At 39.0% G+C, this 26,258-nt stretch overlaps 2 protein-coding genes across 3 annotated transcripts in view; both read left to right on the top strand.

The window, feature by feature from the left end:
* The window catches only part of KIF15 (kinesin family member 15), a 36,284-nt gene extending 17,587 nt beyond the window's left edge, over positions 1-18,697 (top strand). Inside the window, exons 18-35 of one of the 2 annotated variants that reach the window (XM_056483470.1) lie at positions 746-853; positions 1,626-1,731; positions 2,263-2,428; positions 3,291-3,441; positions 4,428-4,513; positions 4,889-4,964; positions 5,232-5,318; positions 6,281-6,385; positions 7,221-7,343; positions 8,796-8,942; positions 9,892-9,996; positions 10,167-10,331; positions 10,794-10,900; positions 12,774-12,846; positions 13,462-13,499; positions 15,996-16,161; positions 16,522-16,653; positions 16,964-18,697. In XM_056483470.1, coding sequence (XP_056339445.1) covers positions 746-853; positions 1,626-1,731; positions 2,263-2,428; positions 3,291-3,441; positions 4,428-4,513; positions 4,889-4,964; positions 5,232-5,318; positions 6,281-6,385; positions 7,221-7,343; positions 8,796-8,942; positions 9,892-9,996; positions 10,167-10,331; positions 10,794-10,900; positions 12,774-12,846; positions 13,462-13,499; positions 15,996-16,161; positions 16,522-16,653; positions 16,964-17,047 — 2,025 coding nt within the window. In that variant the 3' untranslated portion in view covers positions 17,048-18,697. Of the gene's footprint in view, positions 1-745; positions 854-1,625; positions 1,732-2,262; positions 2,429-3,290; positions 3,442-4,427; positions 4,514-4,888; positions 4,965-5,231; positions 5,319-6,280; positions 6,386-7,220; positions 7,344-8,795; positions 8,943-9,891; positions 9,997-10,166; positions 10,332-10,793; positions 10,901-12,773; positions 12,847-13,461; positions 13,500-15,995; positions 16,162-16,521; positions 16,654-16,963 lie in introns of those variants that run through there. The other variant, XM_056483472.1, reaches the window with a different exon arrangement.
* TMEM42 (transmembrane protein 42) lies at positions 18,495-25,593 on the top strand. The gene is made up of 4 exons (XM_056482838.1): positions 18,495-18,622; positions 18,688-18,910; positions 23,447-23,593; positions 24,419-25,593. Exons 1-4 carry the CDS (start codon positions 18,495-18,497, stop codon positions 24,557-24,559), a joined length of 639 nt encoding a protein of 212 aa, XP_056338813.1. The 3' UTR covers positions 24,560-25,593.
* The last annotated feature ends 665 nt before the right edge of the window (positions 25,594-26,258 follow it).

Here is a 26,258-nt window from a genome sequence, read left to right as displayed (position 1 = left end):
GGTTTTCTATGCATTATTCTTGAAAGAGAATTTACAACAAAACTACTGGCAGTGAGTTGAGGGTTGAATATCATAAGTAGTTTATTGCAGGACGTTGATACTTTTCTCTGTTTAGACCTGAACTTGCCTCTGAGGAGTCCTCTTTATAAGTTGACAGCTACATTTGGAACAATACACAAGCATAATATATAATACTGCATTATTTGAAGAAACAAGCCAAATAATGCTTGTCCACCATTATCATTGTCTTGTATATTTTCTGCTGGGCAGGGAAGGTCATTTCTCACATAGAAGAGCACTACAAATTTAGGTGAACTGCTCTCTAGAATCTGGAACTAACTTCAGCGCATGTAAAAACCCTGGCACAATAGCCAAAACCCGTCTTTGATGCTTACCATAGTGCAGAGATCCTTTAAGGAGTTTAACTAAGTGTATGTTTTGAATAATTTCTTTTTAAAGCCTTATTTTTCCAAGGTAAATATGTGTCTGAAAACTAAGCATTTATTGGATTCAGTCCTTGTATTCACTGAAGGATTTTCTTGTGTTTTGGCAGTTAAGTTAGAAATAGGAGAAATCAGATACTTAGGATACCAGTTTATTTTTGAATGTTCTGTTTTCTGTTGGTTCAGGTCATAAAAATAGAAACTTGTTGACTTTTTATATTTAATATGCACAATCTGGCATATGGCATGTGAAAAAAAGTGCAAGATGGGTTCTCTAATTTTGAGTGTCTGTTGTGTCACAGGAGCAAATAAGCACAATGCAGACAAAGCTGGATGAAGAGGAAAGCAAGAATATAAAACTCCAGCAACATATTAATAAACTGGAGCATCACTCTGCACAAATACAGGAGGTGAGATAACAATGTAATATAGGGCTAATGTAACTATCATAGAGTCATACTGCTGTGTTTTCTGGTGAGATCTTGCAATGTTACTTGCATTTTGACAAATTTACATAGTGTCATAACTCAGGGCTATGCAGGAAGAGAGGAACTTAAAATCATGGAATAGTTTGGTTTGGTTTAAAGGTCATCTAATCCAACCCTCCTAGAGCTGGAGTAAGCAGGAAAGGTTCATTTAACATAACACTGCAGTTTTGAATTTGGTTTTGTTGTTTTAAATCTTGTGGATCTGAGCCTGCTTGAGCTTAAATATAAGCTTGTTGTGTTTGGGTTTGGCCAACTTCATTACTTCTCGAAAACAACTATAGTAACAAGGAAATCTTAAACTTTGGAATGCCAAAAATATTCATCTCAGTTGGAACTACCTATCAAATATTTGCAAGTCTTGCTTAATTGCTAGGGTTGATTTGTCATAGAAAAGGAGATAAGGCCTGTATTCTTTCCAGATCAGTCTCACTTCTGATATCTGTGGTATCAGCTCCTAATCTGTGGGTTCCTTTTAAATGAACTTTTCAGATAAGGTAATGTTTTCAGTTATATAAATTATTTTTTTTCTTGGACTTTGAGGGATTTCAAAGTCACCAAACACTGAATTTAAAGAAAAATGTGTTTATAATCAGTTGATGAAATGCTTTAATCCATCATTACATTACTGTTAGTGTGTGACTTACCCACTCCTACACTTCCTTCTATTTAAGAAATTTTATTCTTTTTTTTCAAGCTTCTTTCATCTGAGAGGAATAACTGGAGTAAAGAACGCCAGGAGCTCCTTGAACACACAAAATCACTGGAAAAGCAGCTTCAAGAAAGTCAAAACAATGCTGATTGTAAGTCTTTGTAATACTAAAATTTCATTAAAAGTTTTGAGGTGTCTTACTGTTTTAAATCAACAAAAGCACATGCTGAGTAACTATTTGGGTTGTTGACATACAGGTTTGATTTTTCTTTTTTTTTTAAATAAAGCAATCTTTGATACTTGCAGATCATCTTTGTCTAGTCTTGCACAGTATACAATATTCAAAATGGTTCTGTCTTTACTCTAAATGTGAAGGAGGTCCAAGATACAGTATTTAAAAGGACAGTATTAAGTAAAAATAAATTATAAAACCTCTCTTGTCTATGGAAATTTACAGTGATATTGTCTGGAATGTTTTTGATTCACCTTTATTTCTTAAAGTCGGTGTTTCACTGACCTTTTCCATTAATAAAGCCTTTTAGTGTGTGACTTTTGAGATTAATTCCACTGAAAACATGCAGAGGTTTGTGAGACTTTCCCTGCAGGTTCTGTAGCATTGTGCCGTATATCTAGCACAGTTTTCCAAATAGCATGTAAATTATTTTGGGTTTTTTTTTGACAGTATTAAAAAGTGAAGTCCATGACTTGCGCATTGTCCTGCAGTCTGCCGACAAAGAGCTGTCTGCTGTAAAACTGGAATATAATGCCTTTAGGGAAAAGCAAGAGAAAGAAATAAGTCAGCTTTCTGATAGACATATGGATGTACAGTTCCAGCTTGACAATGTCAGGTATGTTGGCAGTTTGGGACAATCATCCCTTCTGGGTGTATCAAGTAATTTACCTCATCCTCTCCTCTATATGAACTTACACTTTAAATGCTTTCTTTGAAGTTGTTTTGTGTTTGTCCTTTGCTTGTTTGTTTGTTTGTTGGGGAGGATGTTCGTTTGGGTTGTTTGATTTTGGTATTTTTGCTCAGTTCTTTCATGCCTATTTCAGGCAATATGGTGGAATTATTAGAAAGAAAACAAAATGTGCCTGCCTTAATTTTGCTTTCCTATATAATTTTCTTATTCAATAGGATATATCTATAAACTTGCTGCTCTCCAAAAGTTAAGTGGACAGCTTGTCAGTTTGGTCACATGAAGCAGGTGACCTAATGATGCTGCTCTAAAAATACAAGCAGAAAGAAATCGTAAAAAATAACTCAAGTATCAAAGCCAGAAAAGCTCACCGCCTTGTCTGCAAAAATTGCCGTTATTATCAGAAGATGATAATCAGTAGGGCTCTTAATTACTAACATGGTTTAGTTATGTTGGATTTTGTTGCTGTTGTGTTTAGTTTGTTTTGTTGTGATTTTGTTTTATGTTTTGGGTTTGATTTTTGCTCCCAGAAAACTTAACTATATTCTGCATTATTGCAGGTCATGTCTTAGCTGAAGTAATTTTTTGAGTTAGGCATTGTAAGACCAGGAACCTGGAACTGAAATTAAATGCTGTGGTTGTGTTGATGCCTTCTGTGCTAGCAGAAATAGTTTGGAGAGTATTCTTTCTTTCTGGATATTATTTAACTATTTTAAAATACAGTTGATTGGAATAATTTTTAAGGACACAAACCCTTACTAGATTATTTGATCTGGGTTCTTTTATGAAGGCTAGAACATGAAAAGATTCTTGAAGAAAAGACAAGCCTGCAGGATGACTATGACAATTTTCAGGAGGTAGCCAAGTTTGAGACCGACCAGCTGAAACAACAACTGGATGACAGGAAGCAAGAAGCAGAAGCAATGAAAAGTCAGCTTTGTGTAAGACAATCAAGGATTTTAAAGCACTTGATTATACAGAACCCGCATTGCTTAATTGCTATTATTGTATCACTAATAACGTTCCACAGTAGTTATAGGTTTCTTGGTGATTTCATTTGGAAGATGTACCCAAATTCTTTTTCCAAATTTATTGCAAGATTTTTGCAGTCACAGGCTATCAGAAATATCCAACAGCATCACGAATAGTAAGTTTTTGGACTGAAGAAATTGCTCTGGAAATGTTGAGGAAAATGGGTTAATTAGTAAAGGAATAAGAAGCTTTTTTGGAAAAGAATCCTGATATTGAAATGCTGAGATGACCTTTTATCTCAGGGCTAGCCAAGACTAGCCTAGTTATTCTATCTTTACAAAGCAGTTTCTTAAAAAATTTCATAGTGGATGTGATCTTGTTAAAATGATCTATGGCTTGTGGTGGATCACTGTCTTGCAATTTAGTTGATGCTGTCCTTGAAAGCCTGTCAGAGTGCAGTGACTGCAAAATAGCAGCAAGGCTGCTCAAAGGCTTTTGCAAATAATTTTGTCTCCATTCTGCAGGGTACACAGTGCCTGCTCGACAAGTTTGATATAAATTTTCCTTATTAGTGTTTAAGAGAAAGCTGACAGATTGAATATTATTGGTTTAAATTCTGTATATTTCGGTATTTTGAACAAATGTAGAATTTTAAAATGCCCCCAAATTAATCACAGTTGAAAATTCTAATTTTTCCCTTCACAGCCTTGGACATTGAGGAACATCATAGCTATATGAAATTATTGTTAATGGCAGGTGATTACTTAATATAAATAAAAGTTTACTTTTGAAAGTCTTCAGAATAAACTAAAGATCTTCCCATTTCCAATTAAGGTGTTGTGCGGTGGTTGTTTTTTTTTCAGTCATCTTAAGGATTTGTTTAGATTTTTGTTTTAGATTGCTCTAGAGACCTTATATGGTAACTTCTTATAGCAAACATATTTTGATATTCTAGAACCTTTTGGAGCTTCTGAAAACAGAAAAAGAACGTAATGAAAAACTAACATTGCAATTACAAGAAGACAAAGAAAGCAATTCAAAGTAAGTTTTAATTAGCAGTGCAGTTTATTTTCATCTGACTTCATTGGTGATATATGTTGTATTCAGATGGGGATCCCATTTGTAGTTTTTCTCCAGATGGGTTTTTTATTTTATCCAAATCAGAACAGCAATTCATTTTAATTCAAAGTAATTTCATTGTATAGATTTCATGTCAAAGATAAAATTCTGCCATGATAGCAGTGTAAGGCTAGTAACTAAAGTATTAGTCCTTCGTACAGCACTAAGAATGTGATAACCGAAGAACTCGTAAAAATTAAGTGTAAATAGAATAAATTCATACTAATTTTTTTTCTTGATAAAATTCTCTTACTTTTCTAGTGAGAATTATAATCAAAATATGTTTTTATTCACCAGGGAGCTCTTGAAAGTAATTGAAAAAGCAGAGGAGGAGAAACCATTTTCTAAAATGATGACACAATGTGAGCAGCAGGTACAACAGCAGATTTGAATATGTGAATTTTGTGTTCATGCCCTTTTCTTGGGCATTAATAACAATTTTATTGGTATACTGACTGTTAGGTTGATTACCAGCAAAATAAATGTAGGGTTCTTTGGCTACATAATGTTTTGTTAAGCTACTGGTTAATTTTTTAGGTAAGGTTAACAACTTCCTTTTTTTTTTTTTTCATTACTTGGTGCTGTATAAAACACACCAAAGGTAGTAAAGATGGTCCTTCACAAATATTATTTCCTCTAGGAAGCAAAACTGAGGATGTTGGAACAGGAGCTGATTGCTGCTGAAGAGACTATTGCTGCTTTGAAGAAGACAAACAATACAGATAAGGTTTGGGCTTATTTCCGATACTGATACACAATCTTGTGGATAACTATGTTCTAGTTCTCTAGGTAGCAGAGATGAAAGGCCAGAGCTTTCCTGTACTGCTTAGTAATTTTGTGCTTTTAGGCAATCCTGGCTATATAGCCAGGTAAAATAAATCCTATCTTTTCCTAGCATGGAGTTTGCAGGGAAGTAGAAAACTGGCATGCATTCAGAGAAGAGAAAAGTGAAGGTTAAACAAAAAATGAAGGTAGAACTGTCTACTGGACAAAACATTCTATGCCTTAACAATGCATAATTCCCAAGATGATTAGTAGAGCCTTCCAGTCAGGGCTCTATTGTAATGGGCAGATGGAAAATGTAAGAAAGGTGTTATAAGAATGCAACTGTGTGACACATTATCGTTATTAATAAAATAAAAGCACTTGTTTTAGTAAAGACTGTTGCAGTATGAAAGCTGAGTTCTCCTAGTGCAAGCATATGTGCTGTCTGTAAAACAGGAATAAGAAATCTCACGGTGTATTTACTGCCTGGTGTGATGCAATGGTAAGTATTTTTTTTTCCATCATAAACCCAAAGATCTGACATACATAAGGTCAGAGTCACATGGTATTGTCAGTGCAGTGGTGTTTCTTGAATGTGCCTTTTTCCATTAAAAACAAATATATCCTTAAATTATAGCAGTTCTCTTCTCCTGTTAGTAACTCATTACAGCCTAACACTAAATCAGCAGGCCAGTCTTCTCTTATAATGTACACACAGGTTATTTAGTTCTTTAAGTGCTTAGAACAAAAGCCAGTGATTTAGCAACAAATTTTCTGATTATTCTTTAAATATGCAGTTTGAGGACACATTTTCACCTGATTGATTGAAGTTTAGGATTGATAAATTGCATACCAAAAAAAGTCCAGTAATACATTCTATGGATTTCATATGTATTTTATCAGGATTTTTTTTTTATTTTGCAGGAAGTTGTAACTGACTTGATGAGACAGATCCAGGAGCTGAGGTCTTCAATTAATCATAAAACTGAGTCCATAGATGGGCTGACAAGAGAGCTCGAGGATATAAATGTATGTTCTGTCATTTTGAAGGACGTGATATTGTTCTTTAGAAATGGGAGGCAATGACATGTCTTATCATGGGTCTCAGTGTAACTTGCTGTAGTGTTTTAGAAGGAAACTTCTTTGTTTTGACATGTTGAAATCTTCTGAACATTTTATGCCTAAGGCTGTCTCAAAAACTGAGCCTCTTTCACATGGTGGGTAAAAAGCTGTGTCTCTAAAGGGACCTATTCACATCCTGTAAACTCCGCTCAGCTGACAGTCACATTTAGATTTTCTCACGAATTGGCAATTTAAGACCTCAACAGTTGAAGCTGAATTGTAAATGCATTTTTGATTGAGGGAATTTTTATGTTGCTGGTATTACTATTTTCTACATCTGAAAACAAGTATAAAGAACTAAAACAGTGTATTTGAATAATTATGAATAAAGTGATGCCTTTGCTTTATTAAAATAGGTCTAGCAAACTGATAGAGCAACCAACAGTGTTTTACATATTATTTGTGAACTATAAATTCAAAAGGTTCTATAAAAAATGTTGATGAGACAGATTTCTAAATATGGCTATCTCTTTAATAATGGTTTTAGTGGGTTATATGTATTGTGATGGCTAATTCATGTTAATAATCTTTTTGTATCATTCTGACAACTAGTCTCTACAAACAGTTTGTATAATTTAGCACGTAAAATATATTATTCTAGTTTTAGTCATTGACACTAATTTCTAAATGTAGTTGTCATCATAAGATTTGTGATGTACATTTATTTGTCTTCTGTTTGCCAGCTTTACCTGATAACGTGTTTTTCTAAAATATTTAAAATTTAATTGAATGCTTTTTGTAGTACAAGTATAACGTTGTTCTGGCTGCAAAAGAAGAAAGTAAGAAAATCATAGAAGATCAGGAAAAGAAGATTGAAGAACTGAAGGAAGCCTTGGAAGGAAGAGAAATAGCTGATAACATTGAGGTAAAAACATTAATGTTGGTGTATTATGATTATTTGTTCAACCAGACCAAGTGGATGTGGTTGCTTGAAATGCTCATGTAAAACTTAACCTCATTTTAGTTCAAACCTAAGCTAGTTAAGCTGTTCTTAAAAGAATTTTTCATGAGATACCTGACAAATTATGTTAAATTACCACGTTACTTGACATGAATATTTTATAAGCTACTTCATAAAAGCCTATGCTAAGAGCCTGGTTTAATTTTGTTAAGGCCACTAAGGAATCATCAGCTGAATTTAATGGCAGCTTTAGATGATGCAGTTGAGAAATTAAAATAGGTAGAAGAATATATTATATTTCTACAGTGTCTCTTCCCCCACTGCACTATATTCAGTAATATCTTTTCTTTACTCATAATTTTAACTAAAAGCTCCACCTGCTGGAAACAGATCTAGGGCACACATTTGATTTAAATGTGGGCTTACTTTTTAATACTGCATCTTAAACTCTATCTTTTCTATTTCTGCTGTCACCATTATTTCGTTGAACATGTCCATCCGTCAAAAACACTAGCACCTCCTTACATGTAATTTCTACAAGATCACCAGTGATTAGATTTGCTAGTCCAATCATACAGTACCAATAAAGTCGTCCAGGGAGGTGTGCATTTCTGAAAGGGCAGTAAACATAATGGAAATCTGTTTTAAAATAAACATTTTACAACAATAAATATTTTCATTAATAATCATATCTAAAAGTGACATTGTGAAACCTCAAGCTGAGTTGTCTGGCAAATGGATCACTTTGAAGTTTTTGGCTTATTTAACTGAAGTGCCAGTTCCTGTTTCAATATTATCCTTGGGTGTATCTGGCTCCTGATAAAATTACAGTGTTTCTTCTTTACTTTGTACTTCAGTTGCTAATTTTGTCATGCTTTCTTAGCTGGACAAGAAGAACTAATCTGAGGTGGCATTTAAAATGCTAAAGTTTCTCCTTACGTGTTAACACATCTGGTTTAGGTATGATGCCCCATCAGATAGGGTGGGTGTATAGATCCTGGAATAAATCCAGAGGTGTCTGTGGAATATCAGTGCACTAAAAAGCTAGAATCACTACAGTGTGGATTAAAATCTATACATTCTTTTCTCATTTCTTATTTAGAGAACTGTATCTTTTAAAATACATATTATATTTTTAAATAGTGATAAATTCCAAAGCTTTTCCACTAGAATCTTAATTGTCACTATACTGGGAAGTTCTCATTTTTGTTCTGCAACCAAGACCAAGGATATGAAAACATGCTAAAATAAATTTATAGATTAATTAATCTATAATTCATGTTGAAAAAGTAGAAGGAAGAAGGAGATGCTTGTAGCTGTTAGCAATCTTGGCACCAGTGATAAAACATCTTGAAACAACTGACTTAGAGCAATAACTAACATTTCTTTTTTTACTCATCCAACAACTTAAAATAGAGGGACCTTCTGTGTGAAGAATTGCGTCATACTGCTGATCAGCTGATAAGTCTGACAGAGGCTTCTAAGAAACATGATGCATTGCTCCAGTGTGCACAGGAAGACATAGCAAAGAAAGAAGCTGTAATCCAGGAACTCAGGGAACAGGTAAAACAAAGAAATTTTCATAGTTAGTTCATTGAGAGAGAGCTGTCGTCAATTGTAGCTTCTGAAAAAGTTTCCACTTGTCATTTTAGAGCATCTGGTACATAATATTTTTGGTGAAGAGAAATGCTCTTTCTTCTAAAAGGCAAACAATAGTTAAAAAACTTCTGAACAAAATTTAGGTAACTTCTAATGTTTTGGAAATGTTGTCTAGAGATCACAAAAATGTTCATTATGATAGCAGAGTAAAATTATCAGTACTTATAAGAGCAGAGCAACTTCAGGTTATCAGCAGTGTAACCTAGGGGGGATTACTTTTTCCTCTGCTTAACGCTTATCCACAAACAATATCATTTTGCAGTAGAGATAACTATTAAGCTCTATAAAATAGGCAGTGGTTTGAAGCTGCTGCAGACTGAATAGTTATATTAAACATTTGTTCAAATTTTAGCTCTAATTGTCCCAACTATCATAAGCGCTAAGTAATAGATTTGTCTAAAGTTTTTTTTGAAAGAGTAGTTATTTTGTCAAGTTAGCATATTCTCTTGGGGAAACTGATCAAATCTATACGCCTAAAATCTTTGTATCAGATAATGTTTTGACCAGTAATGTTTGCCAGCTAAGTTCATAATAGTTTTTTTTCTGTGTTAGCACACCCTTTGAAAGGTAGATTGTGTTAGCAAGGCAAGAAAATCAAATACTTACAAGAACAAAATTCAGATGAACGACAAAGTTGTTAAATGTATAGATGCTTTCAAAAATGCTTGTTGCATGCAGCTGATGAAAGTTTAACAGTGACTAAATATAGAGGAGTTATGAAAGTGAAGTCTTTGTTAATCTAAAATAACTTGTAGTGTACTTAAGCTTGCTCAAAATAGAGATCTGAGTGCTGTTTTGTTTCCTATTTTGTGTGTACTATGAGCTACTTTAATTTTTACTGTGTTTCTAATAGTTGGACAAAAAGACTGAGGAACTGGAGAACAGGAAGGATGAATATGAATTGAAAATGAAGCAACTAGACTGCTTTGTGGATGCATCTTCAGTAACATTTCCTCAGGTATGGCACTTGAGAGAAACATATTCACATAGTTTGTAATTATTGATGATTTGTCTGCCAGGAATTTATTAATTTATGTCTCCAATTAAGTATTAAAACATGTAATCCATACATAGGGAAAACAGTCCTTTACTAATAGTTTATGTGGTTTGATTTTTTTGACTTGCCAGTGTCCACAAACCCCTCCTAATTTTGATGTGAATTTGGCCAAGCTTTTGGAAACTCATGAGCAAGAAATAGCTGATAGAAGGGCCTCTGCAATAAATCTGGAGCACCTTGTGCATGAACTGAATGAAGAACGAAGAGCAAAAAATGATGAAATTCTAAGGCTGAAGGTACTATAAGTTAATATCTGCTGGCAGCTTGTAGGGTCCAAATGAGATGGACTGCAGAGTTCAGTTTTTTTAATGAGCTCTGCTTAGTATATCCATTAAAGCAGGAAGGCAGTTTTTGGTTTTCCCTTTACCTGCGCTGGGAACAAGTGATGACAATTTTCTTGAGATGTCTAAAAACCTCATTTTCACAAGGACTATGCTGTTTTGTGTTCATGAATGTCAAATGTTAACTTCATTTTTGCTGCTGAATCAGTTCTCAATATTTGCTGCTGAAACTATTCTGAATAGTTTCTAATGTGACTATAGATGGAAGGGTGATGCTGATATTTGCCAGAGAACCATGCTTTTTTTCTGATAAATAATTTTTGTCTACTATTTTACTTAAAAACTTGTTCAACTGGAAATTAAAACAGAACTGCAGTTTGGTCTTCAAATAAAATGTTTTGAATTTTACTTGCTTAGGAACAATTAAATGAGTTGGAGAACTTGCATCTGGAAATTCAGATATTGACGGAGAACAACAGGAGTTTACAGAGCCTTGTAGAAGCTCAGAGATCAGGCAAGAACAGGTAAAGTAAAATAAAACATGAAAAATATCTCTTGAAATAATTCAGATAAAGCGTATAGGTTTTATTTGAAATACAGTCTTAAGTTTTTTGCTTAGTTAGAGATTGACTCAAACTTTTCTATGAAGATTATTTACTGGCTTGTAAATTTTATGGCCCTTAAATCACAAGTTCTTAAATGCAACAAAGTTTTATAAAGGGAATGGAAACAGAATGTAAAATCATTATAAGTCACAGTAATTCCTGGGTATTATATATTGCCATGTCACTTGCGTAGTTATGGATCCGGTAGATAAGGAGCATCCAAATGAATGCAACACAAGTTCCAATACAGAGACACAAATGAAATTTTAAAGCCTCCAATATACAATTAACCTTTGATCTATTCAAACTACCACTCTTAACTAAAAGGAGCAGGGAGTTCTTAGTGCATATTTAAATTATATCCCAAAGTCCCAAGTCAGGAATCCAGCAAGTGAGGAACATAAAAGTAATGCTTTTTTGTGGAAAAATTATCTAGAAAACCTACATAAACTGTGAAAAACAAAGCCACAGAATGCAGTGTTCCATGGCAATGTGACCAGTGTTGTTACCTGTGATTTCCATTCCAATTCACAACACAATTTCAAATATATCTTGCAAACTAAGCAGAAAGCCTTAGATGCAACAACATTGTTCAGTAACCTACCTGATCTGTTCACAAGATTTTAAGTTACTGAAAATAGTGGTTTTATTGTAATTTGATGCAATTATAAAACTTATTAACCAATTAATTTTTTCCCATATGGTACACTGCAAGGATGAAGTTGGTTTGTGAGTTATTTTAATTGTATATGTTTTCCACTTTCCATCCAATGTCATTTTGATTAAAAAATAACAAAAATTAGTGAAGTCTTTTGAATACAAGAAGCTTTTACCTTCTTAACTTGGAAAGACCACTGAGCAGTGATCTTGTAGGAAGTCTTTCTGCAGTCTCCATACACATGAACACTGTGAACTAATAAAATATGTACCTCCATCCCAAAGCTGCTCTTGTGGTTTAACCCCAACCAGCAGCAAAGCCCCACACAGCCATTCACTCCCCCACCAGTGGGATCAGGGAGAGAATCAGGAGAGCAAAACCCTGAAAACTTGTGGGTTGAGATAAGGGCAGTTTAATAGGGAAAGTGAAAGTCAAGCACACATACAAGCAAAGAAAAACAAGGGATTAATTCACTGCTTCCCATGGACAGGCAGGCGTTCAGCCATATCAGGAACAGCAGGGCCCCATCACACACAACAGTGACTTGGGAAGGCAAACACTATCACTCCAAATATCCCCTCTTCTTCCTTTTTTCTCCCCACTTTATTATACACTGAGCATGATGCCATGGTCTGGAACCCTTAGGTCAGTCCGGGTCACCTGTCCCAGCTGTGTCTCCTCCCACCTCCCATGCACCCCCAACTTCCCAGCCAGTGTGGCAGTATGGAAAGCAGAAAAGGCCTTGGTTCTGTGCAAGCCCTGCTCAGCAGCAAAAGGATCTCTACATTATCAACCCTGTGCTCAGCACAAATCCAAAATGCAGCCTCGTAATGGCTGCTGTGAAAATGATTAATACTACCTCAGCCAAAATCGGCACAGCTGTCTAACAAATGGTTGCATATTTATTACATCTGTAGTTGTTTCCATTAAAACATTAATTTCTCTATACTTTGATGGAAGAAACTGTGTTTAGAAGTTTAAACCCTTCCAGAGTTTCATGATGTTCAGTATTTTGAGTACGAGCACACGTGAAAACAACTGCGCACATTTACTGGTTTAATCTGGGTAACATTTTTTTACAACTGCTTTCCTCTGTTAGTGAGAAATTTTTTTTCTCATTTTTGAAATTCCTAGTGATCAGAAACATGCTGATGTCCAGTACCTTAAGGAGAAAGAGGAAGAGATTGCTGAAGAGCGACTTGCCAAGGTAAATTATCCTCCTGTCAGTTGCTGTTGACCTGCTATGAATTATTAATGTGATTTTTTTCTTGTTGGTTTGGCTTGTTTTTTTTTGTTTTCATGGCAGCAGAACAAACACCAATTTCTAGTGAATTCTAACAGGCACAGAGCCTGACACTTAGCTCTTAGGATTTCTATCTTGGCCTAACACCAGTGAACAGGGTGTCAGATTGCACAATTAGCAAAAACAGATTCAGATTGCTAAATCTGACTCATCCTCAGAGTTGGAAAGTGAAGATTGTGTCACTTGGTAATGTCAGGGCTTTGTCAAAGGGAAGTTAATGCTACTGGAGGCATTCCATGGAAGAGCCCCCTGTTAGAGCTCTGCCCTTTGTGAGTGGGCAGAGAGACACTGCTGTAGGTCAGCTGTGCTGGCATGAAATGGGAAATAAGTGCCTACAGCAAAGAGATGAACTTAAAGCGAGTAGTAGAGATGTGAACTACTTAGGTAGTAGGATGATCTAGAATGAGATATGTAGCATCAATTAAGTGACATATTTTTAAACATATATATACATATATATATATCTGTATGTCTATATTAAACATTAAGACTGCATCTAATTTTTTTGAACTTTTACAGAATAAAGCAGTGGAAGAAATGCTGAAAATCAAAGCAGAGTAAGTCTAACTATTGTTCTTTGGACTGGAAACTAGTATTAAACTAATTAATGACAGAAAAATAGATATATTTAAGCAATAGCAGTCCAAGATCTCAAATCACAAACTACATAGTTTGGAAGTGTTTACACTTCTGCAAGATACCTGGAGTTCCTACTCTTTCTCATCAGTAGGTGGTAGTAGCACCTATTACTACATAGCATTATAGCAGAACAATGCTTTATTTGGTAGAACCATAAAAACCTAAATTGGAAGGGATGTTTTTTAATGTTTAAAGTTATTTATATGCAGTGAATTGTAACTGCATTCCTTTTCAAATTAAATTGAAATACTGTTCTTTTCTTTATTAATATTGTAAATATTTTAAACATAACGTAATTATTTGGGTTTTATGCTATTTGTTTAAATTTCTGTGATTCAGCTTGAAAAATGAAAATTTTTTATTATTAGAGGATTTCTAAATTGTTTGCACTATTGGGCAGGTAGTCCTCAAAATTCCAAGTGTTTTGTACCTTGAATGGATAAAAGCAAAGAAAGAAAATACTGAATCAGTAGATAAAAATTAGTTTGATAATGTCCGTCCTGCTGTTCTTTTCCTAATCTGTATTGCTTCAGGATTTATTGGGCTGAATCCCCTAACTTGTGAGTTATTTACATTTGATGGAATTCTTTCTATATAAGTAACTTCTTTTAAGGAGGAAGATAGCTCTTATGCACATGGTCATTTCAAAAGTAATTTCCATTAAATTTTCCAGAAACTCTAGTCTGGAAATTAGACATTATTTTGCTATTTGATGCACTGATCTGGCATTCCTGTCTGGTCTCCAAAAAGCACTTTATAGCAGTGCTACAATGCGTCATACAAGCAAATAATGGACAAAATTCTTTTCTCATCAAGAAAATGTCTTGAGAAATGCAGCAAATGAATACTGTTCACAGAGCAGGTCTTAAACACCACACTTCAATAAAACAAAACTGATGACAAAAATTTAATGTATGCAATATTTGAATTGATCTGCAAAATTACAGAATTCAAGTTCATAGAAACAGTAGACAGGCTGCTAGGTTTGATGGCATAGTTTAATATCCTGTGACCTCATCTGCTGAAAATGTTTTAATTCTATCCCATGTGGTACTCATTCTGTAACCAGGCCAACCAACCAGACTCAGACCATCCAAACTGCTCAGAGATGTTTTTGAGCAATGAGGCTGTTGGGGGAAAAGCAACAAACAAACAACTTTCTAGAGAAAACCTGAAGAGCAGCTGAGTTTAGCTGGTAAATCTACATTCCTTAGGTGAAATAATGCAAAGTGTTCTTGTAGGTGAAGCTTCTGCTTTCAATCATAAGTGGAGTTGTATATCCTGCATTGCAAACAACACAGTTCAGAAAGAGAAGAGCAGCTACAAAACACTGCCTAGTTGATAGTATAGTATAGTATAGTATAGTATAGTATAGTATAGTATAGTATAGTATAGTATAGTATAGTATAGTATAGTATAGTATAGTATAGTATAGTATAGTATAGTATAGTATCTGTGAGGTTATTGAACCCAGGGCTCTAGGCACCAACTTTTTTGGGTTATTTTAAATGAGCGAAGCAGCTAATAGTTGCTAAAAGGTTATTTATTGCAGAAGCATGTCAGTCTCAAAAGGCACAGTCACAGAAATCAAAGTCCATGCTAAGTTTTGGTATAAAGTCCCAAACAGAAGTAGAAGCTGCTCTTGTCAAGGGTCCCAGGAAACTGATCTTGATGTGGCAGCTCCTGTCTTCTTCTTGGGTGTTGACTGATGACGGTGAGCAAGCAAAAAGAAAAGCGATGGCAGAAAGCACCAGCTCTTTCCAATACATACTCTTATATAGAATTTTCCCAACAAGCTAAGACACAAACTCAGACCACCACTCCTTAACCTATTAGAAGTCTAGTTTCTTAACATGTTATGTATAGATTACGCATACAATCTGTCTTGTTTTATCTGAAAAATGTAAGCAATATTCTTACTGTAGCTCTGTTATGTCTAAGTACTGTCTACAACTATGGTCCTGGATCCTCCACTGAAAACATTAGCTTGTTTTTCAACCTTCATTAGAACTCGCACTTCTACTTTAGTGTCTAAACCTTTCACTTACTAAAAGCATTAGAGCTCATACTAAAACTTAATTACTTATTTACTTATCCTAAAACTTAAACTTACACCTCTACCTTATGTGTGAGTAACTTAATATACTTCAGTCCATCCAAAGGCTTTAATTCAATCCCTGCACTCTGATTTTTCTCTTAAGAATTCAGAGATCCCTGACTCACTGACTCCAACAGTATCAAATACAAGAACTGTGAAATTTTTCCTTTCTCTAGCACTAAATTCTAGGGGAAATCAGTATCTCAAAATAATGCTTTTAAAGGAGCTTCCCTCCATGTCCAAGATGGACTTAGTAATTCAGTTGTATGACATTTATGTTGGTTTTTAATGTTTTATAATTCTTTTATATTGGCAGATTAGAAGAGACCAAAAATATCCTTAGAATTCAGGAGAATACCTGTCATGAAATTACACTGGAGATGGAACGAACAAGGACTTTGGAACTCAAAGCATTTAATGAGAAAGAGGAAATTAGATCAAAACTGGAGGAAGCACATGAAGAAAGACACAAGTTTGAAAAGGTTACATATACATAATTTTTTTGTCATCTTCACAGCAGAATCTAATTTAGCAGATGTACAACTGTTTTGTTTTGCACTTTAGTTGTATTTGTGATGTTCTCAGCACTAGTGAAAGTCTGGATATAGAAATCATTTAGTAGTACAAATCAAATGGTCCTCTTGTTTTGCCCTTCAGAAGGATCTAACACAGTGTCTGAGGAGACATAAGACAAACATGTATTTCCTGAATGAACCAACTCTTGCATCATATGTTAAAACAAACTTTAATGTTAGTATGTTAATAGCTCTTAGAAGCTATTGCTCCTGAAAAGAGAAGGAGAGGCTACTGCTAAGAGGTACACAATGTATTTATTATTACAGGAAGTAGAATTGCTGAGGAAGCAAGTTGAGTCACTTGCTGAGGAGAATGGGAAATTACTTGGTCATCAAAACCTAAACCAGAAGATTCAGTATCTTGTGAGACTGAAGAAAGAAAATGCTAAACTTATAGAGGTAAGTTGCAGAGTAGATTACAGATGAAGTAATGGGCTGACATAGGAAAGAGTTAAGCTTTGAAAATGAAAACTAGAATTCCTGCTCTTCTGTTGGAGAGGAACAGAGATACCTTTGATTTTATGCAGCTGAGTACCTCATGGCTGATGTGTCTCCTCACAGACCTCAGACAAGGATCTCCATTTTACTTCCTCAAGTATATAGTGAATAAAACACTTGAGTAACTCTAAATAGTGCTTTGTAAAAATTTTAAAAAAAAAGTGAGGCTAATTTCCTTAATATTCTCATGTTTTTTTTCTCTGTTTTACAGGAGACTGAAAAACTACGAGTTGAAAATGCTTTTTTGAAAGAATCAAAAAAATGTAACATTTGTAGACACTATGATCAGCTGTAATGACCCAAATAAAACTGCAGAGCCATATGTTTAAAGTGTACAGAATAAGCAAAAGTCTGCTGTCAAATTTCACTTTTACTGTGGTTCTGGAATAATCAAGTATTGTAGTTTGTAGATTTTTTGCTGGTAATAACTCTAAGTGAAGATTGTTATTCCAGCTCTGTGGGCAGCTTTCAATGACTTTTTAACACCTTTTTGTAATTTTTCAGTTTAAAAAATGATTTTGTATAGGTGCTGGATAGATACTTCCTTGAAACTTCTGTGCCTTGCCAAGGAAAAGCTTTCTCACTGGGACCACACTTGGATTTTTTGTCTCCTTTTGTGCTTTTATTCAGGTTCTTACCTGTTACTGTATAGAGTTATGAGCGGTGAGAGGACACAGTAACATGGCACTCTGTTGCATGGTGCTAGAAAGAGCTGTTTTTGAAGAAAACCATGGCTTTAAATAAAAGAGTTAGTGCAAAACAAAATAGAAAAGATTCATTGGTCAGAGAAGGAAACACCTCTTGTCCCAGGCTTTCTCATGAATCCAGCAGGTGTTTATCTTTTATTATAATTCTTTCTCTTATGTTTACATTAGAGAAAGGTCTCTAGCTTGGGAAAAAGCCCTAGCTGAGCCTGAGAAAGTTAAACTGGAAAAATCCTTAAGATTTTCCCTGAGCCTGTAACAGCCACACCTACCTCTTCTGAAATGCAACATTTTCCATCAGAGCCAAAATTAAAAAAGCACAATTCCTTTGTGTTTATTCCTTTAATTAAACATAGGATGATTTTCCTGGGCTTCTTAAAAATAATTTTCATATTGAACTTTGTTCAATAAAGTGTAAATGTGAATTTAGTAACAGGCTTGTAAATAGTACTATAAATACATTTTTGGTTTCTGTTCTTTCATTATTTGAAAAGAAAGTGCTTTTCAAACCTTTTTTCTGTTAGTATAGAGTATATAGTGCTTCTGTTGTAGTACTGTAGGAAATTCTAAGTATTTTGCAACCCTTTTCTTATCAAAGAAGTGAAAAATGTTAGGAAAAAAGATGTGAAAATATGCAGAACATTTTAGGAGTACAGCTTAAGTTCATTTAATCACACTTAAAGATTTATTACAAATAACTGAAATGTTTGTTAGTGGAACACAAAATGTTCATTTCCATAGCAATATCAAACTAAGTTTTTTTAAGTGCCACTAATCCTATTGTTCTGTTTTCTGGCTAATTCATACAATACTAGTTTTGACCACAAGTGCTGGGGCAAAAGGGAATAAAGAGGAAAGATGTGTCTGGTAAAGGGTACATTACTTGGCTGAGGGGAAGAATTTCTACCACCTTATCTATGAATTTTTAAGTTGCAGATTTGCTCCCACTTTAGATGTGATGTGAAATATAGAAATAAAAAGCTGACCTTAAAGGGAAGAGTTGTTGGGTAGAAGAAGAGGTCAGAACTAGCACGGAGGATGAGCACGCAGGCCAAGTGGGCTTCGTCACGGGTGCTTTTATTTGTGACTGCCATTTTCTCGGTTTACAAGTGTTCCTTTCCTGTCTGTTTCTGGACTGTTTTCACGTGCTACCCTTTTCCTGTGTGGTACGTGGCCACAGCAGGAGCAGCGTTGTCCCCTGGCTCCATGCTCGGTGTTTGTTTCAATAAAGCCTTTGTACATCAGCGAACGCGGCCCACGTGCCCTTCCCGGGTGGGGCCGCCCGTGCGCGGGGCGGCGCTGGCGCTGCGCGGGCCGTGAGGGCCGGGCCGGGCCGGACCGTGAGGGCCATGCGGGCGGGGGCCGCGGCGGCGGCCGCAGGGAGCCTGGGGGCGGCGGCGGCTGCCGCGGCGAAGCTGGCGCTGGGCGCGGGCGGGGAGGCGGCCGGCGGCCCGGTAAGGAGGGAAGGAGGCGGGTGCTGCTGGGCGCCCTGAGTTGTCGTGCGGCCGCCCCGCAGGCGGTGGAGGGGAAGGAGCGCGCTGGTTCTGCCTCCGGCGCTTCCTGCGATTTGCGGGGAAAGGGGGGCGGTCTCAGGGAGCGGAGCCGTGACTCACTCAGGGAGCCCAACCCTGCCGGGCTGACTAATGCGCGGTGCCGGCGTAAACAGCGGGGAGGGCGCAGCGAGGCTGCCGGGTGTGAAGAGAAGGAGCGTGGTACGGGAATGCCCCGAACCAAGCCCTACTCTGGGAGCCCATTTGCAGTCCTTCTGCAGCAGTGGTACTTTAAAGCAGGATGTTAGCATGATTAAGCATCAAGTGCTTGTTCTCAGCCCACTGTTTTGCTATAGCAGCGCCTTTCTGCCTTTTATTCTATCTTTGCTCGGCCCTGGCTAGAGCAGAGAGGTGGAGCCCTTGATTTCCGTGTGCTTCTCTTTGGGTGTTCGTTGGTGATGATCTCGGTCGTGTTTCACAAACCTCCGTGTGCTTGAGGTTACGTGGGACTGCTGGCCCTTCACCTCAGAGATAGTGTCCTTACCTCCAGGAATCACCTCTGGCGCAGCCACGGCAGAGATGGAGATGGGCACGAGGTTGTGCGTGAGTGGGAGAGGAGGAAGGCAGCATACATGTATCCTAAAAGCACTTTGGGGAGATTCATTTAGACGTAGGTTGTTACTCACAGGGCAAATGTACATTTGGGTTTGAAATCCTAACGGGAAACCCACAAGGGAAACTAGAAATGAAACAAATCCAGTCTTGCACCAAGAAAAAAAAGGAAAAAAAAAAAAAGAAATCTATTATTAGAGAGGGTTAAAAAGGCAAAAAATCAGTACCTGCCAATCCTGTTGATTAATTCTGATACCTCAGAAGGGAGAAAAAAAAAAAATCCTGGTACTCTTCACTGCCCAAAGGAACCCAAATTGTGCTCTATACTGGCAGAGCATGGAATTACTGAAAATGCTGACAGCATCTTTTCTGAGTATTTTTCTGTGTTCAGATTTATAAAAATATTGCCCATTTGTTTGGGGGCAGGGGGGAGGTTGGTGTTTCCTTTTTTTTAATGTGCTATGACAAAGTGTCATTGGTGTGAAGTGTTGCCAGAAGAAGAGATTATTCCTCCCCTCTACTCAGCCCCAGTGAGGCCACTCCTGGAGTTCTGGGTTCACTTCTGAGTTCTCCACTGCAAAAAATAGATGGAACTACTGGAGAGTCCAGCAAAGGCTCATAAAGGTGATTAAGGGATTGGAGCATCTTTTTTGTGAAGAGAAGCTGAAAGAGCTGGGACTGCTCTTCCTGGAAAAGAGAAGGTTCAGTGGGATCTTTTCAATGTGAAGAAATACCTGTGGGGAGAGCACACAAAGGATGGAACTAGGCTCATTCCAGTGGTGCCCAGTAATGGGACCAGAGGTCAAGGGCACGTGCTGACACGGACAGTTCTGTCTGAACATCCAGAAACACCTTTTCACTGTGAGGGTGACCAGGCACTGGCCCAGGTTGCCCAGGGATGTTGCAGAGTATCCATCCTTGGAGATGCTCACATTACTGTCTGGACATGGACCTGTGCAATCTGCTGGAGTGATGATATTGGACCAGATGAAGTTTGGAGATCCCTTTCAACCTCAGCCATGCTGTGATTCCATCACTGTTTCTTTTTTCTGGGCAGATTGGTTTCTTTCAGTTTTCAAGTCCATTCCAGGTGACAATTAATAATTAAATTAATCAGCTTAGCTGTAAAACTAGCTAAGTTTTATGTAAATGCCATGATCTTCCTAGTAGCTTAAATTGCCAGGACTGTAGATCCATAAATATTGCAGTGCACGCACATGGCAAAGGCATTTCTGCAGAGCATCCACGAGGTGACAGAGATTCAAGGAGTTTTGTGTTGGAGGAAGAGCTACAGAAATCCCAAAATAAGTGTAATAGCAGCCATCACTTGTGCAGCATGGAACACGTCAGCAAAAACTATATTGCCACTGCTAAGAGCTGATGATGCAGGGTAGCAGGATACTCAACAGCATGACAGGGATAGATTTCTTAGCCAGAAGGATGTGTTGGGGTGGCCCAGCCTGAGAGTGACCTGACCAGGAAGGGTCATTGCACTTGAACAAAAGTTCTTTGCTTTCTCCGCTCCCTTGCCAATCTTCATCTAAAATTACTTCTGCCACTTCAGGAGTGATTCTGGATTATCTGAAATGTACACTGAAATTAATCTTTGCTTAGAAAAGCAATCAGAACAGTAATCCTTGACTCACTGGGGTGGCTCAGCTGAGCCCTTAGCAGAGGAAGAATTTACGTCCCTGCTTCCTTGTGGGGAACACATGGGGATATTCCTGTTTCTCTGTCTGCGTACCATTGCAATGACCACTCTGCTACCCTGGGCATAGAGGAACTTGACATTTCTCTGACAAGCTTTCCTTCTGGGCATGTGCCACCTGTAGCTGATTTTTCTGGCTCTGCATTAGGAGATCAGAAGAAGCCATAGGTTCCAGCTCACTTTTGAAGGTGGCATAGTTGCTGTGATGGTGGGAACCAGCTTTGCTTCACCACTGGTAGTCTCGGTCTAGCTAAAGCCTGGCAAGATGTCTGGAGGTCTTGAGTCCAACCTTTGCTTACACATCACCTTCTCCAGTTAGGTTTTAAATACTTAGCAGGTTGGAGAGCCCATGACCTCTGTCCAGTGCTTGATCATCTTTGCTTTTCCTCATAACAGATTTCATTTGTTCCAAACTTCACTTGTTGCCTCTTGTCATATCCAACTGGACCTTGGAGGAGAGCCTGAGCTCCATCCCTTTACACCCTTGGGCTAATGGTTGAAAGCAGATTTCTTAAAGGCTTTTTTTTTATCTCAGCAGCATGGTCTCTTTCTGATCCAGAAATATACTGAAGTTAGGTGAAACACAGAGGATTGTTTTCCCCTCTCATCCCTACTCCCAAGTCTGCTTACTCACTAGAGGTGTGTGGATGTACATAACTCACCAAGGAAAGTAAAACTGCCAGGTCATACAGGCAGAGGGTGAAACTGGGAGGCAAACCCCATCATGTGGTGAGCCCTAACACAGCAGAAGTTTTCTTCCTTTGAGGAGCGGTAGTAACTGGACATGGTTGTATCTCTTGCCCATCCACACAGGGTTTGCCAGGGTGTCAGTGGGAAAGCATCAGATGCAGATGCAGAAGTGGAAGACCTTTGCAGCAAGTGGGGGCAAATGCTGCCACACCTGCAGCATCCCTCACTGAAGTGGGATTAGCCTCAGAGAGCATGTGCCAGCCATTAAGCATGGATTTGCTTTATATTGTTTTCCTTTTAACTTTGTACTTGCCATATCACTTTCAGAAAACTCTGAGCTCCCCCACTTCTCACAGTTAGTAATTTCTTCTGAGTGGGAGCAGGACACAGTTGGTGGACCCCCATTGATTTGGGCAGCTGGCAGGAGGACTTCAGCCATTCCCACAGGGCAGGTGCCACCTCTGAGCTGTGCTTGGTGGCTTGGAGGCTGCATATCTGTCTGCCTCAAGATGGATCCCACCATGGACTGAAAGGTGACAGGCCACGAAGGTGTGATTGCTACGGGCTTAGACAAAGCTTTGCTTTCACTTGTCATTGTTTGTGAGAGTTGTGATCTGCCTGCCTGTGATCTGCCTTGGTGTCTTCTCATCAACTACATGGTACCCAGGGGCTGGGGAGCTGGCCTCAGCTGCTTAAAGTAGGAAGGGGTGGGGGGCACTGTGAATGGTGCTGGTTTTTCAAGTGCAACTGTGCTCTTTTTTCAGACTGAGGCAGTTACACATCTGGTCAGGTTGTCTGAGGAGGGAGTTCTTTCTTAAGGCCCTTAAATTCAGAATTGATTTTATTGCTACTAAATGCTAGAGTGGAGACCACCTCAGTAAACCTCTCTGCTCTCCAGTAGTGTGCAAAACAAGACATGAAGCCACTCAGCTCTTCCTTTCCTCCCAGAGATCCTGTTCTGACCTCTCTGCAGCAGTAGGGCAAGCCAGGTCCTGGGAGCTCATAAGGACAAGTGCTTTGGGATCACTCAGGTCTTGGCTCACATTCACAAGAGTTGGGTTCTGCAGCACACACAGTGCCAGCATGTACATGTCTGGTGTTTGTCAGACTGAATTTGACCCTTTTTCCATACATCAAGTGATAAGTAAAGGGCATTTATGGGCATTGCATGTGGTACCATGTTGTAAGCTGAAGAGCTTTCTGCAGATTGGCTTCTGGCATGGCAGCTGCTACACATTATCCCAGCATTTCTCAGCTTGTAGTGTGAGGCTGGGCCTGCAGCAGGACATGGCAGGCTCGCAGTCTGTCCAGAGCTGTTTCCTTGTTTCCATTTCCTTCTGTGAATTTATATATTCACCTCCGTGTAATACCAGGTGTAATTCAGTTTTAAATGCCCGCACCATTAGGTTTGGCTCCAAAGTGCCCATGAATTATTGAGGATGAATATGTGGAGGGTGAAAATACACAGAGTTTTCTGTTTTGTCCTGCAGCTGCCAGTGTTGTTTCGCCTCAGCTGTGTTGGCCTGGTGTTTGTGTTGAATGCAGTGATGTGGACAGTCTTCACAAAAGCCTTACGACTCTCCTCCTCCTCGGCTGCTGCCTCTGTGACAACAACAGCCTCCAACTTCATCTCTTCAGTGAGTAGACCCCTTCCCCAGACACTGAAGCTTGAGGAGCACAGCAAGGTGGGAGTGCCCACACTGGTTGTAGCTCATCTCCCAGTGCAGCCAGCATCACTGGCCACAAAGGGAGAGTTAGAGGCAGATGTGAAATGATTGTGTCAAGCCTCGGCTGCTCTGATAATTGTTCATGGCACAGGTGGTGGAACTTTCCTGTGTGGTGCAGGAGGAAGGGTGCCTTGCAGCAGCAAGGCAGTTTGCTGCTGCAGCCTTGCAGCAGCAACACAGTTTGCTGAACTTTTCTAATTGCCAGTGGGAGCTGGAGCTTTGCTTCATTTTGCTTTTCCTTTGCAGCACCTCACTTGTGACAAGCCAGAGTCACCCTAGCTGGGTGTGAAGATGCATCCGTCACCTCTAGTGACAGCAAGAGTGTTTGACCCACAGGTTTTTTCCACATACTTTTCACTCTTGGCAGAATCTACCTTGTTTCTGTGATCCAGCTGGCAGACAGCTCATGGTTGTGTCCAACGATTGCAATAATAATAAACACCCAGTCAGTGGGAGATTTGGCTTCTGAGAAGTGCTGGGAAGGCAGCAAAGCACATGCACATCTGCCAAACCCTGCTTTGGGACCACAGTATGGCTGTGCTTCCAGGCTGGTGGTGGAGTTATTCATTGCCAGCATCTCCTTCAGCAGCCATTCCTGTTGGTCATCCCAGTAGGAGTTTCCTCAACCAGGTTTTTCCAGGGCTGTCTCTCCCAGAAGTCCTCACAGCTCTGGCAGCACAAGAGGCCTTGAGGCAGCTCAGCCCAGCAAAGCTTTGTGTCTCTCTTTTCCTCCAGGCTATCCTGGGAAAATTGCTCTTCGGGGAGACGTGGACGCCTCTGTGGTGGGTCGGCCTCGCCCTGACGGTCTGCGGGCTCCTGCTGCTGCACACGGCTGCACCGCAGCTGGTGCAGGTCCCAGCAGAGAAGAAGGAATGATAGCTGCTGGAGGGTCACGGTGCCATGCCACCCCTCTCAGCCTGTCTCATGACAACATCCCCAGCCCCACCAGCCTCTGAACACATCGGCCACCGAGCTGCTCACTGCTCACCTGCTGACTTGCAAAATCGCGTTGGTCACATCTTTCCTGGTGGTAGTGTGTTGGCAGTGACAGCCTCAGAGGGAGCTGGTCCACTCTGAGTCAGTATTGTGAAAATCAGGGCTAGAAGCTTATCAACCACTCTTCCTCTTCACACCCTGTGGCTGTGGAGCTTTCTCAGTTTGGGGAATGCTGAAAGTAGAGATGGTGATTGTGGAAAGTGCTCGTGCATAAGTATTTTTCCATGAAAGGACTTTTCCCAAAATAGAAATCCAATCAGAATTAGATGCTGAAGGCAGCTGTTACTTCTGCTCTGGTGTTCTTGACTTTCTGTCTTGAAATGGTTCTATACCCACTGCTACCTGTAAGGCTGTGGAGGCTTTCATTAATTCAGCTGCTTCTATCAGTCAAATACACCTTTTAACTTGCCATTTGTATCTCACATCTAGAATTTTTACTCACCCATTCCTGACATGTAAGGTTGCTGTTCTTTCCTTTAAACCTTTCCCAGAAGAGGATTTTGATCACCATTCTTGTTTTGTGTAGGTCAGACTAATTTTGGGACAATTCAATAGGCAGCCTGCTTTCACTTGGAGTGTCCATGTTCAACACATTCCCCATACCCACTCAAGTTGACAATTGCTTTGGTGTTTGGTAAAAGGGAGTATCTCAAGCCATGTTCTGTCTACACTCTGGATGATGCTTATTCTCATTCATGTGATGTGATGTGATCAACCAGATCACTGGTATCCAGGTATCTGCTAAATTTTGCATCAGTGATTATTTTGTGTTCAGGTGTCAGTTTGGTGAATGTATCATGAATCATCATTTGTAAGGTATCAGCTTCATTCCCCTGCCCACTCCTTTTTTTCTCCCCCTGGAAATTCTTCCGTTGGAATTCTAATTAAGAAATAAAATAATGCTTATAAATGTATGCATCATCTGGTGATATCACTTGTTTGCTCTGGGCTTGCCAGGTTGTCTGTGTCGTGTTGTAATGACAGAAGGTGAGTCACAGCTGAGGCATGTGGCAGAAAACCTAAGGACACATTTCTGTTAGCGTCTGCACCAGAACTTGTCAAGTCTGTCATGACTGGCAGATCTACACTGTGTCAAGTGTAAAATAGACTTGTGCATGGAAATGCCGCTGGAGTTGGGTTTGTGCCTTTTTCTTCTTTGAATCACAAGAGCTATGGTCTCACAGAAGAGGCCGAGAGCTCTGTTCTCTGCCATTCTAGCTCACCACATCTGGCAGCCATGTCCCAAGAGGGGCAAAGCCTTTGCCTCTCTCGTCAGTGTACTCTCAAGTCTTCCCATCAAAGAGGGGAGCTGCTTGTGTGGTGGGGAGCGGGCAAAGTGCTCTGAGCGCCTTCCCTCCCTGCCTCCATGGGTCTTTGCACCTGGCGAGCTCTGTGTGGCAGCAGTGGTAGGGTGGGACACATCCAGTTGCCTGGGAAGCTGGGACCTGACACAGACTCAGCATCCCTCATAGGTTACAGACATGACAGCCAGGAACTGTGCATTTCTGAGTACATCAGGTCTCCTGAGAATTTAATACATGATGGAAAATTAATGAATCCTCATTTATTTGCCCTTGTT

This window comes from Oenanthe melanoleuca, chromosome 2 (genome assembly GCF_029582105.1).
Source record: "Oenanthe melanoleuca isolate GR-GAL-2019-014 chromosome 2, OMel1.0, whole genome shotgun sequence".
NCBI lineage: Eukaryota > Metazoa > Chordata > Aves > Passeriformes > Muscicapidae > Oenanthe > Oenanthe melanoleuca.
This window is presented reverse-complemented; position numbering and strand designations above follow the sequence as displayed.

Bases quoted from the DNA above. Each gene is read 5' to 3' on its own strand.
- TMEM42 (XM_056482838.1), top strand. From the start codon at position 18,495: ATGAGCACGCAGGCCAAGTGGGCTTCGTCACGGGTGCTTTTATTTGTG. The intron at 18,623-18,687 runs GTACGTGGCCAC...GTTTCAATAAAG, and splicing joins TGCTACCCTTTTCCTGTGTG to CCTTTGTACATCAGCGAACG. The intron at 23,594-24,418 runs GTGAGTAGACCC...CTTTTCCTCCAG, and splicing joins CCTCCAACTTCATCTCTTCA to GCTATCCTGGGAAAATTGCT.